The sequence below is a fragment of the Temnothorax curvispinosus genome, unplaced genomic scaffold (genome assembly GCF_003070985.1).
Source record: "Temnothorax curvispinosus isolate PA1 unplaced genomic scaffold, ASM307098v1 QBEX01013082.1, whole genome shotgun sequence".
Lineage (NCBI taxonomy): Eukaryota > Metazoa > Arthropoda > Insecta > Hymenoptera > Formicidae > Temnothorax > Temnothorax curvispinosus.
This window is the reverse complement of record NW_020222862.1, coordinates 8,512-25,094: the sequence shown is the minus strand read 5'-3', so window position 1 is coordinate 25,094 and position 16,583 is coordinate 8,512. Positions and strand designations below refer to the sequence as shown.

Genomic DNA, 16,583 nt, shown 5'->3' with positions numbered 1-16,583 from the left:
ATAAGATGTCAAAGCGCTTAATCGAAACGAAACAGAGCATCAAGAACCTCGTCGTAGAGCGAGAAGCGGTGGCAGTCGAGCTGCATCATCTACGACCGGAATTTCCGAAGATGGCAGTTCAGGCCAACACGCTGATTATTATACAGAAGTAAGTTTCATTTTCAAGTTACAAATTTGATTTTGGACGTTTCAGAACTTTTATAATTTAATAACAGAAAGAGATAGTAGCAATAACTTGAAAAATATGTGTAACGCTGATTGACTATCGTGTTGTGAGGGCGTAATTTTCTTAACGTTGCCGCGCTATGAAAGGTTTAATTTACTGCATGATTTAATTTATCCGTATGATATTGCAGACCGAGGATTGCGAAAGTAAGAAAAGTTTATAAGAATTACATTTGTAATTTATAGGACGTAAACATAGAAGAGGATACAGAGAGTAGTTCTGATTACATGGGTGAAACGAGTAACGATGAACACAGTGGGTGGTGGTAGCCAATCTGGAGCCAGTATGAAACCAGGCGATGATCTTGCTACAGATAGCACATTAAAACGGATTCTAGAGCAGGATTATGACCTAATGAGTATTAAGAACAAGGTAAGCTAGTAATTAAATTTTAGTTAATATACATATATATTACAGATAAGCTATAAAGCGTTTGTGCCGGATACATTTTTCAACAACTAAAAACTATTCCTGCTGTTTGCATTTTATTTATTTTTCATATTTAAATTAAAATTATACAAGGATTGTAATTTATGTTAAAAACTAATCTTTCACTGAAAACAAATATCATACAAATATATCACTGATATTTATTTCAGCTTATACTTCTGGCGCAACCTACTGTGATAAATATTCCAGAATCTCTGGCACAGCATTTCACTACGACGCAGTTTACGAATATCCCAGAGAAACCTTAATTCTCATATCGCAGAGTACGAATGTCTCAGAGAAACTCTCTGATTGTGTCGATTAATTATCGAACGGAAAAAGGAAAATACAATAGCAATGTTTTTTTACGTATCAGGATAAGCTGTGATTATATAAAAAAAAAAAGAAAAAAATAACGGAAAACAGAACCGAGCAGGAACAGGACGCAACTGTATTTCTAGACAGTCTGATTTTGTAAATTATTCTACGAGGAAAACACTTGTGTATTATATATATATGTATATGCGGATATGCGATATACAATTTGATATGATATATGATCTATGACGTTTGTTTATTACTATGTAAAGTGACAGACTTCGAAATTAAACATTAATTACTGTTAATCGTGGCGTTTTGAATTTACTCTTTTTCTTTTCTTTTACCTAAAGAGGATCATGAGAAAGTGAGAAAATTCCAAACGCTGCGAGAGTGCAGACACAATGGACATCCGAATTTTACAAAACGTGAAAAAACATTCGTCTTTTCTCATCTCTAAACTCCTCAGACCGTGTTAATATTTAAACAAAATAATTTACACGTCACTCATAGAGCTAGCGCGATAAAAAAATAAGTTAACATTCGTTGAAACAACATTATACATTTATGCCTAACAACAATTTTTTGTGCTTGCACTCGCGAATCTCTTGCCGACGTGATACTCGATTTTCTCACACAGAATTTCTTGCTATAAGACACAAAGGGGAGTTTACTTCTTGCGGAAAATACTCGACATGCTGGGCGATTCAATTTTCTGTTGAAGAGATCTTGTTCATCTTCTGGCGCATATCCTTGGCAGACATTCACCGTCGTCATCGATAGGGAAAACCCGGAGCTCGTCGAGTGTCCTGGAATGAAGATAATTTTTTTACAAACGTTTAAACATTTTTCGTTATCGAGAAAATGTGTACAGGATACATAATGTTTCTAGAAAAGTATTCAATGGTCCAAAGATATCGAAATTCAGAAATATTCTACCAAATCTACTATGGATTATTGCGACTGTAGATTACAATTATATAATCACAGTAATTTCAAATCCAGGTCGCTGCCTGGTCTGCCGAGATCAGGAGATCTTTTCTTCGGCAATCAAAAATTCCAAGAAAATTAGCGTGTCGCTATAATAATGAGGGATGTTCGAAAGATTGCACCGCGTGATAAATTACAGTAATAAAATATAAAATTTCTTATATTTCTTTACCTCTGTATGTCTTATAGTTATTAATTCGTCAATTATTATAAACACAATCAGATATGTTTAGATTAACATAATTATTTTTATTCAATACCTATCTATTGGCTTCATTCAGTAAATACTGCCTGCACTCCGCTTCTCTGAGCAAGAAACGCACTGCATCTTCTTGCTGAGGTAGGCATTGATTTACCAACGTTTTGAGATGCCTCAGTTCCGGTAGTACTACTCCGGAAGCGCATTGACAGCATCAACGAGTTTCTAACAGCAGCTGATATTGGTATGTAGGAGCAACATTCAACAGCTAGTAATCTTCTCTCTGTGTACTTGTGTTGACTCTGCTCCCAACAAATCGTTAGAATGTCTTCCGTTTCCAGCGGCTCTTCGGTGAGCTTCGCCATTACGACTAAACCTGATAAAAAAAAAAAAAGAAAGTAACCTTTAGTAACAGGTACATTCAGTAAGCAAAACACATTTTTTAATTATAAATGTATTTTATACATTGCAATATGCAGTACATAAGTAGCAACAAACCCGACTCCTCTTTTCAGAAAGAATAAATCTTATTGTATTTAAATCTATTAATCCTAAATCGATAAACTGTATTTTTTTTTACTAACCAGTCAATATCATTTGTCGCTCGTCCTCTTGCGGCCTCTTTTTTATAAACGACGGTTAATGATGATGGTGGTGGTGGTGGGGTGATTGTTATATTTTACCGGTTCAACAGGAAGCACTGAGAGCACACAAAACAATAATTAATCAATCATAGTTAATTATTTTCCTCACATTCGATTGTGATTGATCAATTTCTCACAGCAGATCTTAATGGAACACTTAATAAAGTTGTAGGGTAGTATTTCATTGTCGGATCTTTTATATTTAAGGCCGGCTGGAGTAATCTTAAGAGAGAGAGAGATGTTATAAACTAATCACTCGATTGTTAGATATAACAGAGCCGTATATATTATCAACCTTAAGCCATTGTCTTGAAATAAGAACCGACTATGTATACTAGCCTTAATTTTACTCATTAATTGTTCGTTGCTTAGCAAGGAAGATTTTACAGAAAAATATATTGCTCTTTTTCTTACCTATATAACAGGAGATGAGGTAATATGCGAAATCGAAATATATACGCAAGCCGTCCGCGACTTCTCTGCATATATTTACTTCGTTTACTGTCTTCTCTATGGTATACGGTATTATTCACTTTACTCCGTTGAGGTTTCTGTTCGGAATATTCGTAAACTGCGTCGTAGTACAATGCTATGCTAATCTGACAAATAAATTGAAAATAGGTTAAGCACGTTTCCCGTGTTGATAAACTATAACGTAATGCGTTCCGAAACCACCACATATTCTACGTCTCACCCCCACTCTCCGGCAGCTAAACGATATACAGTTTTTCGCTTTTTTTAGCGAAACCGTGATCTAACAAACGTTTTACTTAGTATATTCGGAACTAACAAACGATTCCGCATCGATTGACCACGGTTTGAATCGAAAATTGTAAAGAATTCTATATTTACCGGCTAAATTAACACTAAAAATTATTTTTGTGATTACGTAAAAACTATTAACTAACAAACGTTCTAATTAGTCTAACAATCAATAACAAACGACTAACAATCGATTCGTAAAAAAAAAAATGTCGTAAGTCGAAATTGTCCGGCTAACTTCTATGAGGTGTGCTTCTCGGAGTAGTCGAAGTTCTTGGTTCCCTGGATGCACCATGCACCCATTTGATTGCTGACGAAGCAGACAGAAGCAGACGAAGTACGAAGTCATAAGTAAGGTTAGATTATTAATGGTAACATTTCCTGTGCACATTGTGCACAAAAAGTATCAACGTAAATTTTAACAAAAATTATCAAAATAATTTACAAGGTAAATAGGTATATTATAAATATTGATAAAAATAGCTTTAGAATGTTACACATTTATGCACAAAATGAATGGTGTTTATTAAGAATTAGGGTATTATCGTGGTAGAAATATATTGTGAAAATATGTAAACACACACACACACACACACACATATTATATATATATATATATACACATATAACTACATATTTTTAGGATATGTAAAAAATATATTTATTTATTTGGCGCAATGGGATAGTTCTCTTCAGAAAGATTTAAAATATATTTATCTATTATATAAAGATATATATAATCAAATGTTCCGACTAACTCATCAACGCCCAGTCCAAACCCCTACGCCAAGAAACATGAAATTCGGGGAGTATATTCCTTCCATGACATAAGCACTCACTAAGCATTTTTAGAAATTTGATCCCTAATGGGGTGAAAAGGGATAAAATGTGTTTTCACGGATTCTCTCTCCTCAATATCTCTTAGGCGCGATAAGATGTCGACTTGGTTTTTGCTTACAAAGGTTACTCATACAAATACAAATGCTTAAAAACATAATTCCAGATTTTGCCCTAATCAACCCCTAAAGGTGCAAATCTAAATTCGGGGTTGAATTATAGAATCCTTTGCATACCGTAGTGAAGCATCGGTGTATCAAGCTAGTATATTATATAAATACAATAAGAGTTGTAATTAATTACTTGAAAAATATGAAAAAATATGAGTACCTATATATGAGTATATGCGCACGCCACACACATACACCACACATACACACACACACATACACACACACACACACACACACACACACACACACACACACACACACACACACACACACACACACATGCATACATGCATACTTATAAATAGCTGCAGAAATTTAACTAATGTTTTTTAAACATATATTAAAATTAAATTGACAGAATTATGTATTTTATTGAAAAATACAAAAAATTTTTTCAGAGATGTTTGATGCCAAAACTAAAAAACATAAAGTCTCGAAAAGGACAAAAAAGTCATGGAGAAAGTACATCGATTTCAAAGATGTAGATGCATTTCTTGAAAACAGTAGATTAGAAGAACGATTAGGCATCCCTTTCTCCAAGCGCACAGATACTCAATTGTTTATCATTGATAAAACTGATGTGACTGGAAATGTAATTTCTAAATGTGCTGCCAGATTAGCATTGAAGAGTAAAGAACCAAGATGTTTTGCTTCTTTGAAACCACATACACATGTTCCTGATCCAATTTCGAAACGAAACCTAGTAAGGACCAAAGAAGAACACACGAATTCCATGTTGTGTCAACCCAAAGTTGAAAGAAAAATTATGTGTATTCTCAAATTAAAAGAGAAGGAAGCATTGAAGAATAGGATGCTCACAAAAGCTGTTTCAGCAAACCATCCAAAAAAAGGAGAGAATAAAGATGATATATGGAATGGCACAAATGTCTTACTGCCAGAAACAGTCACTGAATGGATGTCTTCAGACAGTATTAGGCATACGATTAGCCATTTAGGAATGAAGAAAAGAAAAGTACCTTCATTATTGCGTAAAAAATCATCTGTTTTGCCTGCAGTGGAGATGCCACATCCAGGTACATCTTATAACCCATCTTATGACGATCACCAGAAACTGTTGCACGAAGTTGCCCAGAAAGAATTGGAGCTTATGAAACAAGAAGAACATTTGGACAGAGTCACAACTCAGATGTTTAAAAAAGTAAATTATTAACTAATTATATTTCCTTGTATAAATTTTATATATCGTAATCATCATCATCATCATGCTATTTCCTAATTTATATATTTTTTGAACTGTTATTTTATATTTTATGTCTTTTGAATATGAATTTATAATATTAAATTATTTACTTGTTTAGATTTCATTAAACAAAAGAGATGAGTATATGATGAAAGAAATGTCAGAGGGTTTGCCAAAGAATCAAACATCAAACTTTAAGTCTATTGAGGAAGATCATGATAAAGGAGATTTGTCTATTGTGATAAAAAATGATAAAAGTGTAAAAAACACCAAAAAGACGCTTGTGCAAAGAAGAAAACAACGAGAACAAAAACAAGCAGCTAATAAACGCGCATTGAGCAAATTGGAAAAGAAGAAAGTTTCTGACATCTATAAATTGAAAATTTTGCAAAAGCAGATAGACGCCAAGGAGAAAAAGCAAGAACTCTTGCGACAGAAACGAATGAAGAAACATGAGAGGAAACTTTTTATGCCAAAGAATCTGAGTAAGACAAAGTTTGAACCCATTGATCTTGATTTTCAGCTTGCGGAAGAATTGACTGGCAATTTGAGAAACTGTAAACCTTCTAAAAATTTATTGAAAGAACGGTATAAATCGCTTCAACAAAGAAACATTGTTGCACCAACCGTCATAAAATTGTAAGTACAAGCAAAATAGATTCATGAAGTGCATTCATTAGAACAGATTCTAGTGAATTCTCTAGAAAGTAGGATAATTTAGCACAGTTTTTTAAGAAAAAGATTTCAGGATAGAGAAATTAAGCAAAAAAAGAAATAATTTGAATATGAAAATGATTGATTAATTATTGTTTTGATATTAACAAGTTATAAATGAATTGTTCAGTATATCTTAAAAAAAAATGTTTAATATATTTACAATATTTTTTATGATTTAGGAAACGGGACAAAGCAAAGATGAAACAATTTGTGAAGCCAGATCATAAAATAAACTTGGATGACATCAAGGGAACTACAATCTTACAATAACAGAATTTAATCAGTCTAATATCTTTATATTTTCTTTATACTTAATAAGTAAGATTCATGTTACAGATGAAAATTAAAATTTTCTGTATAGTTGATTAAAATAGAAATATAAAAACTAAAAATATAAAAATCTAGAAATATATATATATAAAAGCATATATATATTAAATAGTTTCTCCAACATTTACCAAAATTTTACAATGTTTTTTTATAAATAAAAATTAAATTGCTTCAATTTTATTGTATATGTACGCAACACCATTAGTAAGTCATAATGTATATACATTTTTTATAATTTCTTAATTTTTTATTTATCTTTCAAATATATTTTATTCTTTCGGTATTATTTCAATTCTACTAAATCCAATTTTTACTATTCATTGTTGCTTGCTTTTATTTTAAGGTTTTTTAGGACATATGTAATATTGTACAATATCTGTAAATATTCTTGAAATTGTCCAGATATCCAGTGTTTTTGATTCTCTACAATAGTGAATTTTTCTTTTTCACAATAAAGTAAAAGTTCTGCATGTTTCACACGTGTTTCGTATTTACGTGCTAGAATTCTACCATTATCTTTGTTTATTATATACTGCTCTTCAGTAAAATAATTAAATTTAACCAGTTTGGATAAATTAACATTCGCTTTTTTGTGAATTTCATGTAACATTATGATTGTAGACTTCTCTAGTTTAGAAATTACTATGGATCGTTTTGTGCACAAGTATACATCATTGGTTTTCCTTTTATATTTTTTTACTGCATTTCTGCGAAATAATGTCGCAATTTTATTAAATTATAAAAATGTTAAAACAATTTATTTTTTATATTTTTGAGTATATTATATAGGGTGATTCAGGACCTTTGCGACAAACTCTGAGAAACGATAGATCTCGCAGAGAGGACCATTTTCTGTGAAGCAATTCATGTTCTCTGACACGTTGTTTAGGAGCTACACAACTGCGTAGACAAGTCTTAGGTGACATATATTACAATTATGAAATAAATTATTTATTTATTGTTTCAAATACACTTGCAGACAGTTTACAGAAGGCGTTAGTGTGTACCCTGAACCTGATTGCATTCTGCACTACATTTGGCCGTAACATGACCTCAAACATTCAATAGAGTCTGACAATCAATGTTACGACGGTGACATAAATGCAATCAGGTTCAAAGTAGACACTTTTGAATACCTTCTGTATACTGTCTGCAAATATATTTGAAACAATAAATGAATAATTTATCTCATAATTGCAGGGATGGATAGTAACTAGTTAAATAGTTAAAAGTTAAAAAGTTAATAACTTTTAACTTAGTTTAGTTAATTTAAAATGTATTAATTTTTAACTTAAACTAGTTATTTTTAAAACACAGAAACTTAAACTTTTTCCAAAGTTAAAAATTTTTTCATCTCTCTGAACACCGATATTTTTTTTCTATAAAATCTTGAACATTGGATAATTATTTTTAACATGTAATTATATGTATGTTATTCTCATAGACTTATATAGATACTTTACCATAAGAGGCAACATGGTAACATCAACGGCGCAAACATAAGCCTAGTAAATCTGTCTTTTTTTTTTCCTGATTGCTAATTAGAAAAACACGCTGGTTCTTACGTAAACTGTATCTATATACAGGTAATTTTGCACAACTTTCATAATTGTAAAAGATAAAAATACATTTCTATGTAAAAAATAAACTTTTGTTATTTTATATAAGCTTCACAAAAATAACAAATAAAATAAAAGATTTTACAACAATTAAAATATTTAATTTATTCGATAATTTATATGTTAATTTTATTGTAATTAAATTTAATTAAAAAATACGACATTTTAATATAATATAAATAATGCTTTTAAAAAGTAACTTTTCATGTAACTTAGTTAATTTAAATTCTTAACGTGACTTTTAACTGAGTTATTTTTTTTTCATGCGACTTTTTCAACATAACTAAATTAATTTTTATAAGCCATTATAAACTTTATATTAACTTAGTTTTAAAAAAATTAATTAACTTACCCAATCCTGCATAACTGTGATAAATGTCACCTAAGACCTGTCTGCGTGCGGTCGCGTAGCTCCAAAACGACGTGTCAGAAAACATGAGTTGTTTCACAGAAAATGGTTGTCTCTGCGACGTTCCTCACAATTTATCGCAGAGGTCCTGAATCACCCTGTATATTGAGTCTATATTATTTAAAAATATAAATTGATTTACCTGCACAGCATGTAATCCCGTGTGTTAGAAGCTGCGCTGTCCGTCATCATTGACAATTGATTCTTTAGAGCTATATTTTCCGACAGTAAATTAGGTATAGAACGCGGCACATGTTTCGGTACTTCAAATTGAAATATATTAGCCAGATCCAAAAGATTATTATACAATCTCTTTTTGAATCTATATAGAACACATTAAACACAAATAACATGTCAAATAACATATATTTATATAATTTTCTTATAATCTTCAATAAGAAAATAAAATTTATCTACTATTACCTTTCTCTGTCAATCTTGAATTTACGTTGAATTTTACATAGATTCTCTACTACCTGTTCTTTTTCATTGATTAAGAATTGACTTCTCATATCCAGTTTTTTTTCCAGAATATGTTGTGTTGATTTGTAATCTTCCAAAACATTAGTTTTAGCACCTTAACATATGAAAATTAGAAAATCCGAAAAACATATTTTTAACATTAAAAGACAGAGAGCTAATAGACAAGAAGAAAAAAGGAGAGAGAAAGACAGGGAACGGAAGAAAGGAGGGAGGGAGAGTGATTAGAGAGGGAGAGACGAGAGCCATAAAAAATACTACTATGTTAATAAATTCTCAAAATTTGATAAAGTTATGTATACATACGTGCAAACAGGGTATAAAAAGTTCCGGGACGGCATATGATATCTCGAAAAATGTAAGTTTTATAAAAAAAAATTTCAGACAACAGTTATTGTAATAGAGTTTAAAGAAGTCTATTACTTTTACTGGTCTTAATCAGCATTTGATCTTGGATGACGTTATCCAAAGTCAGATTAACCCTTTTCGGTCACACTTCCCGAGAATCCCGTACCAGTCACACTGGGTAAAATACACCCCCAGCGTGTTTGCACGTGTATAAAAAATTGTAGGTGACCTTAAAAAAAAATATCCTGTTGTAGTTTAAGTCTTCCTTAAAAAGACTGTATAGGTTTGATTTGCAAAAAATTAATTTAACATGTGTAAAAAAATTGTTGAAAAAAAGTCGGAAAAGTGACTTTTCACAAAAACTAATGTAACTTTTTCAATTTTTAAGATATTTTAATTTTTCAAACGGTTTTTTCATCCTCAGATGACGCACTTTTCACTGATTATTGCAGTTTATGCGGTTGTTCCAAAAAGTATGTTGATTTTGAGGTATAAAAGTGCGATTTTTTGCGGAAAAAAATGCCGAGAGAGAACTAACGGGCCGAAAAATATACCACCGACGGGGATCGATACTTGAAGGTCCCAAAACTACCTGTAGATGGCGGCACAAGGCCCATTTCCATTGGTTTACTGGGTCGTTTTCGAAGTAAAAAAACGCTGGGGTGTATTTTACCCAGTGTGACCGAAAAGGGTCATTTTTAATTTTTTAAATAGGACTCCTTACTTTTTATCGCATATTTTGGTAAATATTTACCCTTACGACCTTCCCCCCCAATGACTTTCTCCTTCACATATATTATAGAGGTTATCCTCCTGAGTAATCTTCAGAAGGTTTCCCTGGCGGAAAAATTTCTACAAAATTTAAAAAAAAATAAAAGTGTACTACAAAAAACTATAAAATATAATTGCCAGAATCTATTAAATTCTACATGAATTTAAGAAGTACTACAAAATCCTACATGAAAATGCTAGAATTGGAACACTTGTAAATTTTTGTATATTTTTAGTGCATTTTGATCTACAAATTTTTCGGTAAAACTACGCCAAACTACAACTAATACTGATATTCTACACATTTCTATATCTATTTGAGCACAGTAGACTACAAGAAAATACTAAAATTAAAACACTCTATAATGCGGAAATTCACCCGACATAAAAAAAAATTATATTTATTTTAAAATTTTATTACTACTTTTTAACTAAATTTGTTTCTTAAGATGCAACCCTATGATTATAAATATTTTCTCGTACTTGAAAAACACACTTACCTTGATGGGATTCGAACTCGAGACCTCGGGGACCTCTGGATCGTGAGCCAACCGTCTTACGTGGTAGACTACTTCTTAATTTGATGTAAGTGTTATACATAGTCTACATGTGTCATAACCAGCGCCAATATATAATTTTTCAAAAATTCTTAAGAAACAAATTCAGTTTAAAAAGAGTAATAAAATTTCGAATCGGATATACGAATATAATTTTTATTTCTTAATGTCGGGTGAATGTCAAAAACCAGTGCCGGCTCGTTACAAAATAGGCCTATTGGGCCAACTTCGCGCCGCGCGATTATATAAAAAAAAACTTCTTTATTCTAACTTATCTGTAAAATAAAAAGCGAGTTATTATAAAAAAAACCTTACCCAGCACCACATACACACATGTCTAAAACCGCAAAACCCGGAAAAAAAATCTCTTATTTATTCATATTAGTTTATATATTAGTAGATACATGATTATATATGATCATATAAGAAATGGAAAATACAATCTTAAACAATATTATATGGCCATATATAAGCATATATGATTATATACTCGGGAAAAAATACCTCTTATTTGTTCATATTAGTAAATATATAATTATATACATATGGTCATATAAGAAATGGAAATATAATCTTAAACAATATTATATGGCTAAATCTCTTTAAATATAACTTTATATAGTCATATATGGTTTTATATACTAGTATATTATCATGTGTGATCATGTAAAAGTATATTTATAAGGTTAAAGCCATATATGAATATATATACTCTATAATCGATCTATCCATATAAATTTGTATAACTGTTATAAATATTCTTCTAATAGTATATTATTTTACTTGACAATATCAAATTAATATAAAATATATTAATTTTAGTTTCAGTTTACACAATTGCTTGATATTGTGAAATATTATTAAGCATCAAGATCTGCTTCGACCGAAAACGGCACTTCTCATTGCTTATATGTTATTTTAAGTTCTTTTTTTTCTAATTTTGCATAAGATACTTAATTTTTTTAACGACATATTAAGGGGATCCTGCAGTGACTGGCGAACTTCCTCGATGTCGATAATGTCAACCTTTCTAATTTTGTTTTCCCTATATCTGTCTTTGTCTAACGAAATGACATCTGTCCTTTTTTCGATTGCTCGCCATCTCTCGCAAGATCCGGCAACTACTGTTGCTGCTCTTCTTGTCATTTGCATCTGTATTTGCATTACTAAAATAATTTTTCGATGGATCTTTTTTTGTACGCATTGAATCTTACTTCTACTTGCACGATATTATTCCTACATGTTTTCCCAAGGGCAGATGATAAAAATTATGTATGTATAAACTGCAGAATTTTTGTTTTAAGCAAATATTGTCGTCAGGTGACAGCTGCGTATGTGCCCAAATAAGTAACATTTTTAATTTTTTGGCGTTTTTGATATAAAATCGCGTTTTCTGCCCTAGATTTTTGTGCGTACTTTAATTCTAGACCAAAAACTTGCAATTCTGTAAAGCCAATTAAAAGATCCATCGAAAAACGATAATGTCGGTAAATCATACGGCTGCAGGATCCCCTTAATTAATGTTTTTTGACATATTAATTTTCACTTTCCATGGAAAAGTTGAAGGTTTGGTTGAAGGTCTGTTAATTTTCATGTAAAATTGTAGTATCTTATAAACATCTAAAAACAGCATGTAGATTTTCATGAATTCACGAGTTGTAAAAGGCTTAAGGATTTTGTCGTTTTCTGTAGAACCTTGTAGTATTGTATGCAAAATGACAACCATTCACGAATCAGAAATTTATATAGGTAAAAAATTGTACATTTATGTATTTTTCTATTGGACTTTACAACAGACTATACGAAAATAAAAACATAAGTATTTTGACTTCTGCGAATTAAGAAGTTATTAATAATAGATGAATTTTGGAAGATTTGTGTAAAAATTTGTAACATTTAACTAAAAATTACAAATTTTAATTAGCCATAATTGTAATAGATTTTTGAGCTGTACAAACAAATCGGTATTTGTTACTATTCATACAAAATTGTAGTATTTTATGAGAAACAAAAAACTGGATTAGATTCTAATTTGTATAGTTTTACGATATGTAAATTGTGGTAGATTCATTTATAAATAATTGTAGTATTCTACAAGCAAGCAGATGTTTTAATTTTTTAAGATTTTGTTTTTTTTTTAATTTTTTAAATTTGTAGATCTTTGTACTATTTTTTATAAAATTGTAGTTTTTCATAAAATACTACTTACAATAATTTCTTGATTTGAGAACATTGTAATTTGTGGTACTATTTCGTAGATATTTCTACAAAAAAATAACTATTTCCACAAAAAATTAAATATTTCAACAAAAATGTACAAATTTCTATTTTTAGTAAAATTTTGTAGTTATTCATAGAAATTTTTTCTGCCAGGGTTGTAAGGGTAAATATTTACCCATATTTTTATAGCTTCTCTTGAGATTTTTTCAAAACACTAACTTTGGGTTAAAGCAGGAGCCTCCCCGGGAAAAAAAGATTATATATAATTATATGTATATATATATATATAATTATATATAAATATACAATATGATTATATGTGATTATATATATGAAATTTAGTACTTTATATCAAATTATATGTATATGGGTCCATACATCATTATATTTGTTATGAACGTTCTCGGTAATGTCAGGATCTCGGGGTAGGATACACGACTAACACGACTCGAGTCAGTACAGAGAGAGAATAATCTTTATTATACTTTCGAGGAGACCGATGACCGATAGCTTTCGTGCGCGCTACTACCACAGTGCTACTGTCGCCGGGCGAGCGCTCCCCACTCTTTAGCTCGCGCTTTTTGTTTACACGCGATGCCCCGGGCGCATTTCTTCTATTTTTCCCAGGACAATATATGGGCATATATAATTCCAGACATAACTAGATATCAGATAGAACAAAAGATCATGCACTCACGTATGGATACATATAAGATTCATGTGGAAGAATATATAATCCTATATAATTATATATTATACACAGGCGATTAAAATATATTTAAATATATATAATGTTTTATATACAATTTGACATGATTATATGTAAGTTCTTATAATTTATATATAAATTATGTATAAAAAGTATTTATCCTACATAGATTATATATAATTATATATAACATATAACCATATATAAACACAACACATGCGCATTATATTAATTTTATAATAATTATAATAATACATGTCGGCTAGTTTCATAGTCTATACAACTATATAATTAATTAAAAATTAATTATGAACTAACAAACGGAAATGAATGCACTACAATAAATCTACAAACAAAATACAATTGATTTCATACCGTATTTAAAAAAAAAGTGTTAATCGTCGGCTAACATCATACGAATTCCAAAGCCTTAGTAGCTTCAATACTTTTAGGTTAGGTGGCTGTAGAGTTCCTTTATATAGGGACTTTATTAGGTGGCTGTTCCATAACTTGCGTATTAGAAAAAGCGTCATGTGAAGGCCTTATTATCACACATAAAATCCCATAACGACGTAAAACGTAAACGTAAGAAAATCGACCGATCCCAATCGAGTATTGTGCTGTCCGTTATTCCAGTAGAGAAAAATACTCGATTGGGATTGATCGATTTTCTCACGCTTACGTTTTACGTTTTTATGGGATTTTATGTGTGAAGGTCTTAATAAGACATCCTTTAGACAACTTTTCGTTTAGTTAAACAATAGACTTTTCATGTAGTCGGAAAGACATTCCGTCATCTTTCAGTTTTATGTGCTGTCTGTGACTATAGTCGTTCTTGTGCCTTTTTTTGTTAAACAGAATAATCATATAAAATATTAAGAAATAATTACCCAAATATTTAATTTGCGAAGTGAACATGAGTCGCATGTTTTTATATTTTTCTTCTACGTTTATAGCTGTCGCAGTATGAGTGAATTTATCATCAATCCTAGATTTTTCAACAGTAATCAACTGATGTTTATATTTTTTTATTTTGATAACATAGGAAGTTATTTGTGATTTTAAATTGGATATTTCTTGCGTTTTTTCTTCTTGCAAAGCTTTGATGAAACAATTCATATCTTCTAAGTTACCTTCCAATTCTTCATTCCGTTCTTTTAATCTATTTAAAAATTTTTTAATTAAATATTGAAATAAAAGTATTTTTGCTTTACATTCTAGAATTTTGGATATATAAACTCGATAAAAATTTTTTCAAAAACATGTATAAATATATATTTATACTTATATAAAACATGTGTTCATATATGTTTTCTTTTTCTTGTATAATCTCTGATGTTTGTATACATCATATACAAGAAAAATAAGAAAAATTTAAAAACAATTAAAAGATTAATTTTTGCATTGTTTTTATTTAAATAAAAAATAAAGTTTGAGGAAACGACAAGAAATTGCCCCTATACAATATCATATACAAGATATCTGGTAATGGTGGTAGTGGTAGTGAAGTGAACAGCAAATTCGGTTTTAAAACTTCATTATCAATAAAAATTATTTTTGAATAATAAGAATATATTTTTCTTTATTGAATTATATATATAACTAGCTGGTTACCCGGGCCTCGCCCGGGCGTCGTTTTTCTTCAAACGACTTCATTTGTGTTTCAATATTTTTATTGTGGACAAACATAAGGAGTGTGTCGGGTGGTTGATTTAAAGACGATTTAAAATCGGACCGCATTATAACTGTTTTCCTTGATTGAACATGTAGTAACCGGTCTTTTTCTACTCGAGTTTCACACTATTGAGTCATTTCCGCTTTTCCGATATTTTTTAAGTGAAATATCGAGGCTCTATGTACATCGCGAATAAGCAATCTCGAAATTCCTAAAAAGATTCTTTAAGATTCGATCAATTATTTCTCGAAAATAATTTAAAAAATTTTGTTGAAAAATACCGTTTCCAAAAAAGATCGGTAACGAAAAATTATACAGTTTATAGCACTTTCCGAGAAATTCTATCCCTGTTTTATATACAATTCTTTAAGATTCGATCAATTATTTCCCGAAAAATTGGAAAAATTTCTGATACCGCTGTTCCAAAAGATCGGTAACAAAAAATTAAACACTCCATGGTACTCCCCAGGAAATTCTACTTCTGTGTTTTGTATACAATTCTTAAAAATTCGGTCAATTTTCTGAAAAATTGGAAAAATTTCGGATACCGGTTCCCAAAAAGATCGGTAATGAAAAACTACACTATAACACTCCCCGGAAAATTCTACCCTTATTTTATATACTTTTAGTAAAAATTCGGTCGAGAATAGTTTAAAAGTGTATAAAGAACAGACATACATACATACAGACATTCTCCCTGGTAACCAGTTTGCTAGTTCAGATGCGTCTCGAAGAAGTGCGCAAGAAATCAGTCCAGAATTGCGACAAAAGTGCATAATATCTGTGATTGAACGAGTACTTACTGTACTATTGCAGTAGTCTGCTGTAAGAAGCTACTGTGAAATTTTATACTATTTGTTAAAAGTAAACATGTAGCAGAAATGTGAAAACAATATAGAAGTATCTTTTGAGTACAGATCCAACCGGCAGAAACGTGAAAAGAACGTGCAAGCATCTGCCCGTGAGAAA

The 16,583-nt window shown here is 30.6% G+C and overlaps 3 protein-coding genes across 9 annotated transcripts; 1 reads left to right on the top strand and 2 right to left on the bottom strand.

The window, feature by feature from the left end:
* Nucleotides 1–1,210: 1,210 nt before the first annotated feature.
* Nucleotides 1,211–3,697, bottom strand: LOC112463138. 4 transcript variants are annotated; one of them, XR_003041749.1, is made up of 5 exons: nt 3,659–3,697; nt 3,221–3,405; nt 2,747–2,862; nt 2,224–2,538; nt 1,211–1,782 (listed from the first exon to the last, which is right to left on the bottom strand). XR_003041749.1 is itself a non-coding variant. In XM_025029335.1 (2 exons), the coding sequence occupies exons 1-2, from the start codon at nt 3,484–3,486 to the stop codon at nt 1,707–1,709; spliced, it is 342 nt and encodes a 113-aa protein (XP_024885103.1). In that variant the 5' UTR covers nt 3,487–3,608; the 3' UTR covers nt 1,211–1,706. The 4 variants fall into 4 exon arrangements, 1 of the variants encoding a protein (XP_024885103.1); XR_003041748.1 differs by lacking the exon at nt 3,659–3,697 and adding an exon at nt 3,501–3,608; XR_003041747.1 differs by lacking the exon at nt 3,659–3,697 and having other exon boundaries at nt 3,221–3,608.
* Nucleotides 3,698–3,817: 120 nt separating this feature from the next.
* On the top strand, nt 3,818–6,897 carry LOC112463137 (ribosome biogenesis protein NOP53). 3 transcript variants are annotated; one of them, XM_025029334.1, is made up of 4 exons: nt 3,818–3,919; nt 4,977–5,737; nt 5,898–6,418; nt 6,676–6,897. In XM_025029334.1, the coding sequence occupies exons 2-4, from the start codon at nt 4,979–4,981 to the stop codon at nt 6,764–6,766; spliced, it is 1,371 nt and encodes a 456-aa protein (XP_024885102.1). In that variant the 5' UTR covers nt 3,818–3,919; nt 4,977–4,978; the 3' UTR covers nt 6,767–6,897. The 3 variants fall into 3 exon arrangements, with proteins under 3 accessions (XP_024885102.1, XP_024885101.1, XP_024885100.1); XM_025029333.1 differs by having other exon boundaries at nt 3,818–3,924; XM_025029332.1 differs by having other exon boundaries at nt 3,826–4,016; nt 6,676–6,896.
* Nucleotides 6,898–7,006: 109 nt separating this feature from the next.
* Nucleotides 7,007–10,213, bottom strand: LOC112463139. 2 transcript variants are annotated; one of them, XM_025029337.1, is made up of 5 exons: nt 10,116–10,213; nt 9,641–9,911; nt 9,278–9,431; nt 8,997–9,176; nt 7,007–7,533 (listed from the first exon to the last, which is right to left on the bottom strand). In XM_025029337.1, exons 3-5 carry the CDS (start codon nt 9,364–9,366, stop codon nt 7,140–7,142), a joined length of 663 nt encoding a protein of 220 aa, XP_024885105.1. In that variant the 5' UTR covers nt 9,367–9,431; nt 9,641–9,911; nt 10,116–10,213; the 3' UTR covers nt 7,007–7,139. The 2 variants fall into 2 exon arrangements, with proteins under 2 accessions (XP_024885105.1, XP_024885104.1); XM_025029336.1 differs by having other exon boundaries at nt 9,758–9,911.
* Between the last annotated feature and the right edge of the window lie 6,370 nt (nt 10,214–16,583).

Coding starts and splice junctions, on each gene's coding strand:
- LOC112463137 (XM_025029334.1), top strand. CDS start 4,979: ATGTTTGATGCCAAAACTAAAAAACATAAAGTCTCGAAAAGGACAAAA. Junction 5,738..5,897: donor CAACTCAGATGTTTAAAAAA/GTAAATTATTAA, acceptor TTACTTGTTTAG/ATTTCATTAAACAAAAGAGA. Junction 6,419..6,675: donor GCACCAACCGTCATAAAATT/GTAAGTACAAGC, acceptor TTTATGATTTAG/GAAACGGGACAAAGCAAAGA.
- LOC112463139 (XM_025029336.1), bottom strand. CDS start 9,779: ATGCTGATTAAGACCAGTAAAA. Junction 9,432..9,757: donor GCTGATTAAGACCAGTAAAA/GTAATAGACTTC, acceptor TCATATGTTAAG/GTGCTAAAACTAATGTTTTG. Junction 7,534..8,996: donor CGGGATTACATGCTGTGCAG/GTAAATCAATTT, acceptor ATTATTTCGCAG/AAATGCAGTAAAAAAATATA.
- LOC112463138 (XM_025029335.1), bottom strand. CDS start 3,486: ATGTGGTGGTTTCGGAACGCATTACGTTATAGTTTATCAACACGGGAA. Junction 1,783..3,220: donor CCTCATCTCCTGTTATATAG/GTAAGAAAAAGA, acceptor TCTTCATTCCAG/GACACTCGACGAGCTCCGGG.